The following is a 15,599-nucleotide window of genomic DNA, read 5'->3' on the forward strand; positions in this document are numbered from 1 at the left end:
GGGAAGCAGCTCACAGGCAGAGCTGAGACCCTCACCGGACGAGGGCCTCCTATGCCATACGGAGTTACAAGCACTGTCGCCCAAGTGAACTGCCAAGTGCCAGGATGGTAGAGCTGCGCAAGGTGTGCAGGCGACGGGGACGAAGGGAGAGCCCAACGGGAGCCTGGCATCTAGTCACACGCCTGCCCCAAGGTCACCAGGCAGCGAGTGAATGCTTGGGTAACTCACTGCGGCCCGCCAGGCCTGAGTCTAGCCTCCTGACGCTCCCCACCTCACTCCCTCGCTGTCTTGCCCACTGGCCTCAGGCCTGGAACCCTCCTACGTCCAGTTCTTGCTACTTCTCCCTCTTGTTTTGGCCCCATCCACAGCGGTCCCACCCTTCTTCACGGTTCTAGCCTCGGTGTGCTCATGCCGCTGCTGTCGGGGAGTCCTGCCCCAGGGGCACCAGTCCCTGGCGGGGGCAGGGGGCTACCAACCCCAGGCCACCACACGGAGGAGCAGATGCATCTGTCTTGAGGGTGGAAGCACAGGGAAGTCCAGGCTTGGGCCCCACAAGAGAGGTCTTCCATCCCTGCCTGGCAAGAGGCACGGGCCCTACAGGGCACCCGGGGCTGTGGAGAACTCACCAACTTGCGGGCAGGACCCTGAGGTTTCTCCTGGGGAAGGCAGGGGGGGACCGCCAGGGGTTCCGCCTGCTGTGCAGCAGGGCAGAGTGGAAGCCGCAGAGCTGTGACTGCAAAGTGAGCAAACAGCACAGGGTCACACAGGCCCGGAGCCGAGGGGCAATCCGTACCTCCCGGTACCCAAATGTGCCATCAGCGCCTGTCAGCACTTGCAGGGCTGTGCTCGGGGCCAGGCCTACATGTTTGGTTCAGGAATGCAGGGACAATCCCACCTCTGGAGAGCAAGGCCGAGATCCAAGAATGACGCGAGAGAAGGCAAGGCTACACCGTTTGCACCAGGAGCTTCTGCCTCGAGGCACCACGGCAGGTCATTAGAAGTGCCCACCGCTGTGCATCCCTTCCGGCCCCGCCTTGGACCCTCTCCTCCGGGCCCTGGGACCTCTCACTATTTGTCTGTTGCTCAGCCCACTGACCAGCAGCCTCAGGAAGTCATTCTGAATTTCCAAAGGAATGATCAATAACGCTTAATCACACAATCAGAAAGATGTCGCTCTCGGGTGGAAGACCAGAGGCAGTAAAAGGGATGCTGTGTAGGTGGTCGTTCTGAGAACGCCTGCTAGGACCCCAGCGGCGGAGACCTGGAGGAGGGCGGGGAAGGCCAAGTGGAAGACGTGCCGCGGGGACGGCACAGCGCGCTGGTTTATTCCAGTGACCACAGAAACATCATGGCTCTCCTACGCTTACTGACAACCCTGGTCTCCCCAATCTTATTTGAATTATGGGGTCTTAAGAGTTCCTCAACCGCGAACTGCCAACTGCAAACTCTCTTTTTAGGGAAAAAAAGGTTATGCATAGTTAGTCATGACCCATGGCACAGATGTTAACATTTTTATCGTGAACCCTGGACCAAATAAAGGACTGACTTTCCAATCATTTTCTGGCCAAAACACACAGCCCTGAAGACAATTTCAAGGACTGCAAAACAACACAAAAGTCAAAGGAAAAGGTCCATGACCTATTGTCCCAAGAGGAGAACACAGGCTGACAGAAAACCTCTGCTCAGCAAGGCCACGCACAGTGAGCACAGATCCTCAAGGAAACCCCCCCGAGGCGAGACAGGCGGCGCAGACAGGAGGGGAGGACCAGTGGCAGGAAGAGCCCCTAGGCTTTCTGTGCACCAGAGCAGGATAGCACAGCCCGCCCTCCCCCGGCCCAGCCCTCTGGCCCGCGTAACCTGACTCGGCCACATGCACACAGCTAGCTGAGGCTCAGCAGCAGGAGAGGAAGCCCAGAGGATGGGCATCTGTGACCACAGATACCTGGGGGAGAGTTGCTCAGGACATTAGAGAGTGCCTGCAGCACGGCTGGTTCCACACTGGGATCCCAAGGGTTTGTGACAACAAGCAGGTGCACCAGGAAGGAAAGCCCTGCCCACACCATACACTCCCCTCAGATGCATCTCTGTCCAGGCTCCGTCCGGCCCCTGCCTATTCTCTTCAAGGCCTTCAGCCCCCTCCCTCCCTGTACTCCTCACCCGATTCCCACCTTCTGCCACACATACCCATCACACAAACCCTGCCAGAGATGCCCTGTGTGACTGGGTCCTGTATGCAACCAGGGGCCACAGACAGATGCAGACAAAGCCAACAAGACACAGGGACAGCATGGGGCACAAGGGAGGGAGGATCCTGCCACCTGGCAGCGAGCAGGACGTCCACGTGAACACCAGAAAGGGTCTTCTATACAGAGAATGGGGACTCAGTAGAGGCCTGAAGCCAGGAGAGCACAGGGCATTTCTGGGGAGGAGAGGCCTGTGTGAAAGGCTGGAAAACATACTGTATGCTCATAGGTGGGGGGTTGTCCAAAAAGAGTGGGCAGCAAAGTGAGCTGGAGTCAGGCAGAGCATCCCAAGGGGCCCTGGGGTTTTCCTGCAGGGAGGGGGCACTATTCTGGGGAGGTCAGTCCAGGAGGAGGGTGCTGGGTGATGGAGCCCAGTGGATTCAAGGCAAGTGTGAGGAACTGGCAAGACGGCCCAAGGCTGGTGCCTGGCAGCCAGGGAGCGCTTCGATGCCGTCACAACTCTGGCCAGTGAGGGCTGTGCTGTGATTCCGACCTCAAGGAGACTGCAAGCCCGCTGAGTAAGAACTGACAACAGCCACCAGCCGCCAGCCAGTGGAGCTCAGCACTCACGGTCAGTGGCCCTGAGCAAGTCCAACAAGTGGCTCCAGGGTGCGGGGCATCCTGTAAACAGCCTGGCCTCTTCGGAAAGTCATTAGGATTCATAAGTTGGGAACACTGGTGCTGGGCACAGCCGTTAATCAATTCTCTGCTTCTATAAATATTTGCAGGGACGCCTGGGTGGCTCAGGCATTAAGCGTCTGCCTTCAGCTCGGGTCGTGATCCTGGGGTCCTGGGATCGAGCCCCGCATCGGGCTCCCTGCTCTGCGGGAAGCCTGCTTCTCCCTCCCACTCCCCCTGCTTGTGTTCCCTCTCTCGCTGTGTCTCTGTCAAATAAATAAATAAAATCTTTAAAAATAAATAAATATTTGCAATATTTTTTAAAGATTTATTTATTTGAGAGAGAGAGCAAGCAGAGGGAGAGGGAAACAAGGAGACTCCCCACTGAGCGAGGAGCCCGACATGGGACTCGATCCCATGACCCTTAGATCATGACCTGAGCCGAAATCAAGAATTAGACGCTTACTACCTTCAGCTCGGGTCATGATCCCGGGAGTCCTGGGATGAGTCCCAAGTCGGGTTCGCTGCTCAGCGGGGAGTCTGCTTCTCCAGCTCCCTCTGCCCCTCCCCCCACTTGTGCTAGTTCTCTCTCAAAAAAAAAAGAATCGGACGCTTAGCCAACTGAGCCACCCAGGCACTCCAATATTTGCAATTTTTTATAACAATAAGTTAAAAAACAATCACAGGAAAAAAGTGGGAAGACTGTTGTAGACTGGGAGGCTAGACAGACAAGACGCCCAGGCGCACCTCAAGCGGCAGGAAAGCTCCTATAAACACAGTCCTGGGACAACAAGCTAGTCAGAATACGACAGACATTCAGGAATTACTGTTCACACTCCTAGGCACGATTAAGTTAAGTGAGAATGATGTTTAGGGGATGCATGTTGAAATGTTTAGAGATTGTGTCAAAATGTCTGCAACTTACGGGCGCCTGGGTGGCTCAGTCGTTAAGCGTCTGCCTTCGGCTCAGGTCATGATCCCAGGTTCCTGGGATCGAGTCCTGCATCGGGCTCCCTGCTCGGCGAGAAGCCTGCTTCTCCCTCTCCCACTCCCCCTGCTTGTGTTCCTGCTCTCGCTATCTCTCTGTCAAATAAATAAAATCTTTAAAAAAAAAAAAAAAGTCTGCAACTTACTTTCAAATGGTCCAATGACAACAAAATATATGGTTTCAAATAGAAATAGGAACAACTAGAGCAGATATTCATAATGGGTGGATCTAGGTGGTGGGTATCCGGACAGTTAACTATGTAGGACCATTCTGTCAGCTTGTCCCTGTATTTGAAGTTCTCATGATCAAAGTGGCAGGCATCTGCTATGCTCTTCCAAGTCCCAGTCAGGAAGGTGGCGCTGTTTTATTATCCTATTGTTTCCTTTATAAATTTGCAATCACATACAAAGCTTTATAAAGTTACATAAATGACTAAACTGTGAATCCCTTACCTAATATAGTCTAATACAAATAATTACCTTTACCGCCTCCCCCAGTTGCAAATACTTTACTACACTGTCAATTCTATTTTTAACCTTCCTTTTATATTATTGTCATGCATTTTTAAGTTGTTTTTGGTTTTTTGTTGTTTTTTGTTTGTTTTTGAGAGGAGAGAGAGAGGGAGGGTGTGGAAGGGGCAGAGGGAGAGGGAAAGAATCTTAAGCAGGACCCATGCCCAGCACAGAGCCTGACATGGGGCTCGATCTCACCACTCTGAGATTATGACCTGAGCCAAAATCAAGTCAGATGGTCAACCAACTGAGCCACCCAGGCGCCCCTATTTTAAGTTTTTATTTTACTTCCAGCATAGTTAACATACAGTGATTCAACACTCACACACACCACCTGGTGCTCATCACAAGTGCACTCCTTGATCCCCACCACCTGTTTCCCATCCTTCCATCCTCCTCCCCTCTGGGGACCATCCATTCTCTATATTTAAGAGTCTGTTTCTTGCTTTGTCTCTCTCTTTTGTTTCTTCCTTTGCTCATTTGTCTCTTAAATTCCACATATGAGCAACATCATATGGTATTTGTCTTTCTCTGACTTACTTTGCTTAGCATTATTACTCTTTAGCTCCATCCATGTTGTTGCAAATACCAAGATTTCATTCCTTTTTATGGCTGAATAATATTCCATTGTATATATACCACTTCTTCATCCATCATCAGTAGATGGACACTTGGACTGCTTCCATAGTTGGGCTATTGTTGATAGTGGTGCTATAAACAAAGGGGTACATGTATCCCTTTGAATTAGTGTTTTTGTATTTTTTGATAAATAGCTAGTAGTGCAATTGCTGGGTCGTAGGGTAGTTCTATTTTTAACTTTTTGAGGAACCTCCATACTGTTCTCCAGAGTGGCTACATCAGCTTACATTCCCACCAGCAGTGTAAGAGGGTTCCTTCTTCTCCATATCCTAGGAAGGTGGCATTTTGAAGATGAGGCAGCTAGGGCAGGGCAGGGGTACTCACCAGGGGCAACCGTGTGCCCAGGACATCTGGCATTGTCTGGAGACACTCTTAGTTGTCACAACCTGGGAAAAGGGGTGCTCTTAGCATTGAATGGGTGGAGGCCAGGGACACTGCCCAACACCAGACAGTGCCCAGGATGGCCCTGCCCTAGAGACTCAGGTAGACCCAAGGCTGAGAAGGGGCAGACTATGAACGCAGACTGCTGAGCCTGGAATTGGAAGGCAGGTTCCAGCAAGCACTAGCTGCGCAGTGAGAGCAAGCTACCTCCCCCCCTGCACCTCAGTTTCACTGTCTACAAAGCAAGGACCGCTGTACTGTTCATGTATGGGTCAAGCGAACATTTGCAAAGCCCTCCGCACTGCGCCCAGCCCACACGACAGACCAGGCAGGTGGGCATGCTGAGGTCATTCTGGGGTCAAGGAGCAGCTACTCTCCACAGCCCTCCTGCTCACTGTGCCATGCCACCTGCTGGTCCCCGTGCCCCTACTCTCCTGCCAACAGCCCTGCCCCCAGGAGTCCGCTCCACCTAACATGAAGAAGTACGTACTTGCTAGATTAAATTGAACTATTTATGTTAACAGATCATCAGCTTCCCACAGCTTTTTCAGGAGAAAAAAAATAGCACTTAGTCCAGAAGATAAAAGAGACTATTTCCAACATATGTAAAACTTGGAGATAGGTTACATATAGAATATGAAAAAATGCTTTACTTAACAGGAGCCGAAGGGCAGGAGTGAGTGAAAGGACAGCAAGGTTTGCTGCAAAGTTCCAGTGGTGTTCATGGATTCAGAAGCACCACCGCTGCAGACAAAGAAGGAAAATGGCCAAAGCTGACAGACAATGATTATTCTGAGACATTAGCATTGAAAGGAAAGGAAAAAGGAAAGGAAAGGAAAGGAAAAAGGAAAGGAAAGGGAAAGGGAAAGGAAAGATTTATGAGCTATTCTAGCCAATAAACTGGAGGAGCAGAGAGAAAGGCCTCATGATTCGGAGGCTGCGAGCACCAAGGCTGAAGCAAGGGATGGCAGGGAATGTAACGTGCCAGCCCAGGCACGGCTGCCCCAAGACTGCAGGCTAAACCCAGCATCACAAGAGCCCCAGACCCTCCAGATGCCCATGAGGGCTGAGTAGGAGGGGCTATACTCATGTTCTTTCACAGAGGAGCAGGCTAACTCTGAATTATTTTACACTAAAGCACAAGGCCCTGGCTGTACCCCAAGCCTCAGAGGGGGCAAGGCCAGAAAGGTAACCGCCCCTGGCCGCAGTTCCCCAGTACCAGTTTCTGCTTTCTCAGATGCCGTTGCAGCAGTAAGGACTCGGGCTGCATCTCATCATTCCCCAATTCATTCCCCAGCGGTGAGTGACTCTCCACTCACACTCCCATAACAAAGGTCCCTCTGGTAGAACCTGGACAGCCCACACAGCACCAGGCCCAGGTGCCTGGAATGCCCTTCGCCAGACCCTAATTCCCCAGTCCTGTCTCTTATCCCCCCCATCCGCCTCTGCAAGTTGTACACGCCTCTCCCACTATCCTTATCACACCGGAGTGTTACTGTTAGTCTCTGTTCCCCCACCAGACTGTGCAGGGTCCACCTCTCAACCATCTCTGTGCTTCTAGGATCTAGTGCAGTGCTTGTTAGATAAAGCAGGAACTCCATGAAGGCTTGCTGAACTGAGATAAATGGTGACAGAATGAACCAGACCCCACACGGCCCAACCCTGGATGCTAGGTGAGCAATATGAAGAAGGCCACGGTCAGGTAAGAGATGGCAGCAGCCCCTGCAGCAGACTGGCTCTGCACAGGACTCCAAGGATGAGGCCTCATGCTGACAACTCCAGAGCCCCACCACAGTCCACAGGCCCATTCAAGTACCTGGCTCTCCAGTCTGGGATGGCCAGTGCTCCTCAAACTATCCCCATCATCCAAGAGACATCCCCGAAGCCCAAAGAAGTCACATGACTATAAATATAGGACAGAACTTATAGCCAAATCTTCCAGGAACCAGTCCAGGGCAATTTCCAGCACATCACATATAACTCAAATCACACCCAGAGCTTAAGCACCAGAACATGAAGCAAACAGGCAAAGAGAGAGCTGTGGATCGCCAGGATGACTACATGCCCTGGCTTGCCTGGGACAGCCCTAGCTTACACTTGTCTCTGCACCCACCACCTCAAAGCCTTCCAGTTTGGACAAGATGAAATGGGCCTTCTCTACCCCAGTCTCTCATGTTTTTTGTTTTTTGTTTTTTAAAGATTTTATTTATTTGACAGAGAAAGACACAGCGAGAGAGGGAACACAAGCAGGGGGAGTGGGAGAGGGAGAAGCAGGCTTCCTGCCGAGCAGGGAGCCCGATGCGGGGCTCGATCCCAGGACCCTGGGATCATGACCTGAGCCGAACGCAGACGCTTAACGACTGAGCCACCCAGGCGCCCCCTTCTCATGCTTTCTTAGAGTGTGTGCACAGCCTGCCTGCAGAAACAGACGGAACTCAGCTAACAACCTATAAAGTAGGGAGGGAAAAAAAGGCTCTGAGTAGTGAGACTCAAATAGATATTACAAAGGTCAGCAACAGGCCGAGCTACCCGCTTCCCTGCCACCCTGTCGATTAGACAGAGCACATTAGGGGTTGAAAGGTCATTGCAGGCAACCCAGCCCACAGCATTAAGAAGCACCCGCTGCATCTCACGATGAGGCCCAAGCCAGAAGAACTACAGAGGCGGCAAGAACCACACCTGTCTCCTGGCAGGGTCAACCACCCTGTGTACTCAAACAGGAGAGGAATCCAAGGCACAGAAATGTTCCCACAGGTAGGAAGTGAGCCTAGGAATCTGGGCCCACGAGAGGTGGCCTAGAGGACCATGAATACCCTGCCCTTTTCTTTTCCAAGGGTCTATGACCCTCTTGACACCAGTCAGGTCTCAGAGGCTTACTGGGCTCTGCTCCACTTACCAGATGTGAGCAGCTCCTCATCAGAAGCTAAAACCTGCCTGCCCACTCCTTAGGGCGGTTGGGAGAATTAAGTGACCCAAATACGTGCAGACACTTTGTGAGCTGTAAATTGCTGAGCTAAAGGCCAATTCAGCGCCTGTCTGCCTGGCTCTCACACTGCCTCTGCCGCATTTTGACCCATAAAACACCCTTGTGGAAGGCAGGCTCATTGCAAGTCACAAAAATGAGCAGAAATGCATCTGCACTTAAGTTGAAAACCCAAAAGACTCCACCTCAGAACTTCCAGAACTCATACAGGAATTCAGCAACGTAGCAGGATATTAAGTCAATGCACAGAAATCAGCTGCATTTTATACACTAACAATGAGACAGAAAAAAGAGAAATTAAGGAATCGATCCCATTTACAATTGCACCCAAAACCATAAGATACCTGAGAATAAATCTAACCAAAGAGGTAAAGAATCTGTACTCAGAAAACTATAGAACACTCATGAAAGAAATTGAGAAAGACACAAGGAAATGGAAAAACGTTCCATGCTCCTGGATTGGAAGAACAAAGATTGTGAAAATGTCTATGCTACCCAGAGCAATCTACACATTCAATGCAATCCCCATCAAAATACCATCAACTTATTTCACAGAAATGGAACAAATAATACTAAAATTTGTACGAGCCAGAAAAGACCCCGAGTAGCCAGAGGAATGTTGAAAAAGAAAAGCAAAGCTGGTGGCATCACAATTCTGGACTTCCAGCTCTACTACAAAGCTGTCATCATCAAGACAGTCTGGTACTGGCACAAAAACAGGCACATAGATCAATGGAACAGAATAGAGAGCCCAGAAATGGACCCTCAACTCTATGGTCACTCATCTTCGACAAAGCAGGAAAGAATGTCCAGTGGAAAAAAGACAGTCTCTTCAACAAATGGTGTTGGGAAAACTGGACAGCCACACGCAGAAGAATGAAACTGGACCATTTCCTTACACCACACACAAAAATAGACTCAAAATGGATGAAAGACCTCAATGTGAGACAGGAGTCCATGAATCCTACAGAACACAGGCAGTAACCTCTTCGACCTCAGCCGCAGCCACTTCTTGCTAGACACATCTCCAAAGGCAAGGGAAGCAAGGGCAAAAATGAACTACTGGGACTTCATCAAGATAAAAAGCTTTTGCACAGCAAAGGAAACAGTCGACGAAACTAAAAGGCAACCCACGGAAGGGGAGAAGATATTTGCAAGTGTCTTTTTTTTTTTCCCAGTTTTTTTTTAAAGATTTTATTTATTTATTTATTTTGATACAGAGCACAAAGCACAAGTAGGCAGAGAAGCAGGCAGAGGGAGAGAGAGAGAGAGAAACAGGCTCCCCACTGAGCAGGGAGCCCGACATGGGGCTCGATCCCGGGACCCTGGGATCATGACCTGTGCCGAAGGCAGCCACTTAACTGGGCCACCCAGATGCCCCTATGCAAATGTCTTATCAGATAAAAGGCTAGTATCCGAGATCTATAAAGAACTTCTCAAACTCAACACCCAAAGAATAATCCAGTGAAGAAATAGGCAGAAGACATGAACAGATATTTCTCCAAAGAACACATCCAAATGGACAACAGACACATGAAAAAGAGCTCCACATCACTTGCCATCAGGGAAATACAAATCAAAACCTCAATGAGATACCACCTCACACCAGTCAGAATGGCTAAAATTAACAAGTCAGGAAATGGCAGATGTTGGCGAGGATGTGGAGAAAGGGGAACCCTCCTACACTGTTGGTGGGAATGCAAGCTGGTGCAGCCACTCTGGAAAACAGTATGGAGGCTCCTCAAAAAGTTGAAAATAGAGCTACCCTACGACCCAGCAATTCCACTACTGGGTATTTACCCCAAAGATACAAATGTAGGGATCCGAAGGGGTACGTGCACCCCGATGTTTATAGCAGCAATGTCCACAATAGCCAAACTATGGAAAGAGCCTAGATGTCCATCGACAGATGAGTGGATAAAGAAGAGGTGGTGTATATACACAATGGAATATTATGCAGCCAACAGAAAGGATGAATACCTACCATTTGCAATGATGTGGATGGAACTGGAGAGTATTATGATAAGTGAAATAAGTCAAGCAGAGAAAGACAATTATCATATGATCTCACCAATATGTGGAATTTAAGAAACAAAACAGAGGATCATAGGGGAAGGGAGGGAAAAAGGAAACAAGAAAACCAGAGAGGGAGACAAACCATAAGAGACTCTTAATCTCAGGAAACGAACAGGGTTGCTGGAGGGGAGGGGGGTCAGGGGATGGGGTACCTGGGGGATGGGCATGAAGGAGGGCACTCGATGGAATCAGCACTGAGTGTTGTATAAGACTGATGAATCACTGACCTCTACCTCTGAAACCAATAATATGCTATATGTTAATTAAATCTAAATTTTAAAAAAAGAAAAAAAGCATCGCATCCATACTGTTTATACCTAACCCTACAAGGCTAGGCTTACCAGAAAAATACAAGCCCTGTAGAAAACTCCAAGTTGAAAATGCTGATAAGCCCTCTCAGTCTCTTCAGCTCTAAACCCTATGAGGAAAAGGATGGATTCCTGGGGCCAGAGTGGGTGAGAGCGGGGTCAGTGGTTATGACCCCAGGTTGAAAAGGTGCTGATCCTGGGGCGCCTGGGTGGCTCAGTCGTTAAGCGTCTGCCTTCGGCTCAGGTCATGATCCCAGGGTCCTGGGATCGAGCCCCGCATCGGGCTCCCTGCTCCGCGGGAAGCCTGCTTCTCTCTCTCCAGCTCCCCCTGCTTGTGTTCCCTCTCTCGCTGTGTCTCTCTCTGTCAAATAAATAAATAAAATCTTAAAAAAAAAATTAAAAAAAATAGGACAATCAGAAAAACCCTGGCAGACTTAAATCCTAACATATCAATAATTACATTAAATGTAACTGGCCCAGGGGCCAGGGTCCTGGGATCGATCCCCACATCGGGCTCCCTGCTCGGCGGGAAGCCTGCTTCTCCCTCTCCCACTCCCCCTGCTTGTGTTCCCTCTCTCGCTGGGTCTCTCTCTGTCAAATAAATAGGTAAAATCTTAAAAAAAAAAACCAAAACGTGCTGATCCTAACTGCAGATACACCAACATGGGAGGCCCCACTGAGAAACAGAACGGGAAGCGCAGCGGCCACGTCCAGGGGCTGGGAGGACAGCCCAGGATCGGGCAGAAGTCTCGGAAGGCCGGCGCGGGGAGCGGTTTCAGGGCCGCCGGCGGGAGCCCGGCCCGAGGCCGCCGCCCCCACGCCCCCCAGTCCTTCCTCTGCTCAGACGCCGGGCGGCAGGTGTCTGCTCAGGGTGACGGGCGGCGCGCTGCAGACCGGGGCAGAGCGAGCCGGCAGCAGGGGCCTCCGGTCGGGCCGCCGCACGGCGTGAAGCAGGGAGGCTCTGAGGTCAGGGGCTGGGGTCGCTCCCGCGAAGAACCGGGACGCCGACAGCGGTGAAGGACGCCCGCCCCCAAGAGCCCCGACGGTCCCTGACGCGGCCCAGGACGGGGCGGCTCGGCGCTGGCCCCGGGGTTCCGGACGGAGGCTGACGGGGCCCGGGGGAGCGGCGCCCGGCCACGCCGGGCTGCGAACTCACCGGCCGCCACATCTTCCAGGCCGCCGCGCCGCTCCCGCTCCGGCTCTCGCTTGCCGCACGCCCCCGTCTCCCGGCCCAGCAGCCCCTGCGGGGCGGGGGCTCAGTGCGCACGCGCGCCCCCGGAGGCCACGCCCGAGCGTGCCCGCGTCCGCGTTGGAGCAGCGCCCCCTGGCGGCCGCCGCAGCCTAGATTTAGGGCTAGGACAGCGCGCCCTGTGTCCACTCCGGCAGGCGATTCCGGGTCGGCTCCCACCGAATGGAAGCCGGGGCTCGGGGAGGTCAGCTCACTGGTTCCCCGGGAGCTCAGCGCATGGGCGGACGCGGGAGGGTGGGGTGGGGGGACACTGCTCTGAGAGCTGGAGCCCGGACCGGTGGGGCGGGGAGGGGCTCAACACTTACGTGCCACCGGTTAGGGTGAATCTCTTTCCCTGCTTCGCGGCTCGCTTCCCTCGCTACAAAATGAGGTTAGAGCTCCTTGTTGCCTGGATCGGAGCCGGGGACACTTGTGGGCGTCTGCTGTGTGCCGGGCGTCATGGCAGGCGGACCGCCAGGAGCGACGCCCTGAGTGGTGAGCACAGGGCAGGCGAGACCCACGGGAAGGCTTCCTCCCCCCGCACGGGCCTGCCAGCGCGCCCGGGTGGCAGGGCAGGGCCCGTCCCCTCCTCTCAAAGGCCCTCCCCGCCCGCGCCAAAGCTTCTCGTCTCTACTTCTCTCACCGGCCAGGGGACACCGCCCGCTGCAGGTTCTCTCCGCTCGCCGGTACCCCGGCCTGCTCAGCCTCCTCCGGCATCGGCAGCCGCGGCGCGGAGCTCGGCGCCGCCCCCCTGCGGGCTCCTCCTTTCAGGAGCCACGGCCCTAGGGGTCGGGCTCTCTGGCGGCCTGGCCGTCCTGCGGCGGCAGCCCTGGGCCTCGCATCCCCCACTCCACGCTTGCCAAGTCCCCCACCTTCACGTGGACTGCTCCAGAAGCTTTCTCCACTGAGGCTGGTCCCCCCCCGGCAGCTCTGCTATCAGCTCCTCCCCATCCTCCCTCGAGGTTCCTTTGGTCCCGCATGGCCCCCCCTGCCCCCACACGGCTCCTCCCTGTCCACGTGGTTTCTCCTGCTCCCGCAAGGGCAGCCCAGTGGTCCCTGCAGATTGTCCCTTACCCCGGGCCCAGGTGAAGCCAGTGTCTCCTGCCGTGAAACACACCAGCCCAGGCCTCTTCTGCTACAGCTCAGGGCCCAGAATCACCTTGTTCCCATCATCCCCCTTGTAACAGAAGCTGGGCTCCATACTCTGGCTGAATGCGGACAGCTGTCCTCACTGTTTTTTTGCCTGGTTTATCTTCACAGCCCTGTCCCTGGAGTCTGGGCTAGGGCCTGATAGTGGACCTTGAGCCCCTCCCAAGGCCAGGCTTTCTGGAATGTTCCCAGTTGCATACATTGAGCCTCCTCACCTAACCCCATAATGTTTATTGAAACCGGTCCAGGAGATAGTGTAGGCCACATAACAATGCTTCTAAAGTGTCTGGGAAGTGACACCAGCAAGGCTGAGAATGGCAGCATGAGCCCAGACACAGACACTGCTGGAAGCCTGGGCCACATGCCTGGGTCTGGGAATGGGGGAGGGGCTTTCTTGTCCACTTTTGGGAAAAAGTACAGCCGGTTCCCTCTCCCCAAACACACAAAGGAATGGACTCTGTTCTATTGCCACATCAAAGGACTCTAGTACTGACTGGGGCTCCTGTCCCAGGTACAGACCCCTGGCCTGAAAGGGGGGAATCTACCCCTGGTGGTGCTATGTGAAGTCAATTCCCCAAAACTGAGATGGCCGGGCCCCAGGAGCACCAAGAAAACCTTCCCCCAAGTGACCACTATTCCTGGTCCATGCAAACCCCAGACACAGTCCACTGCAGTGCTGCCCAGTCAGTCCCCCACTCCCAAGTACATCTCCCAAATCTCCCAGCACCCCTGTGTTCCCAAGCCCATGAATCTACTAAACTGTTGTTTCTTAAAAAGGAAGTGTGGGGCGCCTGGGTGGCTCAGTATTAAGTGACTGCCTTCAGCTCAGGTCGTGATCCTGAGGGTCCTGGGCTCGACCGCTGCGTTGGGCTCCCTGCTCAGCGGAGAGACTGCTTCTCCCTCTCCTCCGCATTCATGTTCTCGCTATCTCTGTCTCTCTCAAATAAATAAAATCTTTTTTAAAAAATGGAAGTATGTATTTACTAAGAAGCATGATTTCTCACACAAACATAAAATGAACATGTGCGTGGGGACTAAACAATGTCCCTGCAAAAGATATGTCCAAGTTCTAACCTCTGCAGCTTGTGATGTGACTTTATTTGGAAATAGGGTTGTTACACATGTAATTGAATTAAAGTTCTCTGGATGAGACCATCCTGGAGGAGGATGGCCCTAATTCCAGTGGCTGGTGTCCTTATACGAGAAGAGAGAGACCTGAGACACAGAGGAAAAGCCGATGTGGAGGCAGAGGTATAGACAGAGTGATGTGGCCACAAGCCCAGGGACATCCAGGATGGCAGGCACCACCAGAAGCGTGAAAGGGCCTTGGAGCAGGGTCTCCCTCAGAGCCTTCAGGAGCCAGCCTGCCAACACCTTGATTTCAGATCTCTGGCCTCTAGCACTCTAACGGAATAAATTTCTGTCATTGTAAGCCACCAAGTTTGTGGTAATTAGTTCCAGCATTCCTAAAAAACTAGCACAATGTGTCAAAGGTTTATTTAACTCGTTAACTAATGAGACAACAAAGAAGTGGTTACAAGTTCAAAAGGAAAGTTCAAACCGAGAAATCTATGTGGAGTAAAGGAATGATGAAATCAATTTTTTGTTTTGTTTTTATTAAAATTCAGTTTTATAATCTGTAAAATAAAGTGTTTATGACATTTACATTTTTAAAAATATTTATTTATTTATTTGAGAGAGAGAGAGCATGAGCAGGGGGAGGGCAGAGGGAGAAGGAGAAGCAGGCTTCCCGTTGAGCAGGGAGCCCGACGTGGGGCTCGATCCCAGGACCCTGGGATCATGACCTGAGCCGAAGGCAGATGCTTCACCGACTGAGCCACCCAGGTGCCCCGACATTTACATTTTTTTGAAGTGAATTTAAAAATAGATGGAGATTGGCTTTTTCCACAAGAAAAAACAATTGAATCTCCGCTGAGCCATATTTATTTGCAAATCTATAAAAAGGAAGTGTCTGCATTGCTGTTGGTCATCTACAATTTAGAGCTGTAAGATAATTCCAAGGGGATGAAAGGTAGGATCTGTTAGAATCAGAATCAGATAATCCAGAAAGGTGTACTCTATACATGTGTGGTTTTCCATTAGAAATGCGACCACTAATGGGAGGAGTCCAAGATGGCGGAGGAGTAGGAGACCCTAAAAAAAAAGGAGACCGTCTGGTCCCAGGAATTCAGCTAGATAGCAATCAAACCATTCTGAACACCTGTGAGCTCAACCAGAGATGGAAGAAAAGATAGCTGCAATGGAGTGTGGACAGAGACCAGGGAGACAGGAGTGATTGACTGCTTTTCTCTGAGGACTCACTGAGGAGTGGGGCTCCGAGCTCTCAGCTCTGGGGCCAGAGCTTGGGAGGCCGCCATTTTCATTTTCATTCTCTAAAGCCGCTTGGAAAACCTTCAGGGAACAAAAGCCACATAGAGCAAACTGGAGCGGATTCCTCAGCCTGGCCCCTGGTA

The 15,599-nt window shown here is 52.1% G+C and overlaps 1 protein-coding gene across 6 annotated transcripts in view; it reads right to left on the bottom strand.

The window, feature by feature from the left end:
- Positions 1-12,676, bottom strand: part of ADCK5 (aarF domain containing kinase 5) — a 21,186-nt gene extending 8,510 nt beyond the window's left edge. For 2 of the 6 annotated variants that reach the window (XM_036105841.2, XM_036105840.2), the window contains exons 1-3: positions 12,303-12,579; positions 5,325-5,386; positions 627-733 (exon numbers count right to left, since the gene is read on the bottom strand). In XM_036105841.2, the coding sequence (XP_035961734.1) occupies positions 627-733; positions 5,325-5,357 (140 nt within the window). In that variant the 5' untranslated portion in view covers positions 5,358-5,386; positions 12,303-12,579. Of the gene's footprint in view, positions 1-626; positions 734-5,324; positions 5,387-11,904; positions 11,996-12,302; positions 12,580-12,619 lie in introns of those variants that run through there. The other 4 variants (XM_078071847.1, XM_036105837.2, XM_078071845.1 and 1 more) reach the window with 4 other exon arrangements.
- Positions 12,677-15,599: the final 2,923 nt, after the last annotated feature.

This window comes from Halichoerus grypus, chromosome 5 (genome assembly GCF_964656455.1).
Source record: "Halichoerus grypus chromosome 5, mHalGry1.hap1.1, whole genome shotgun sequence".
NCBI lineage: Eukaryota > Metazoa > Chordata > Mammalia > Carnivora > Phocidae > Halichoerus > Halichoerus grypus.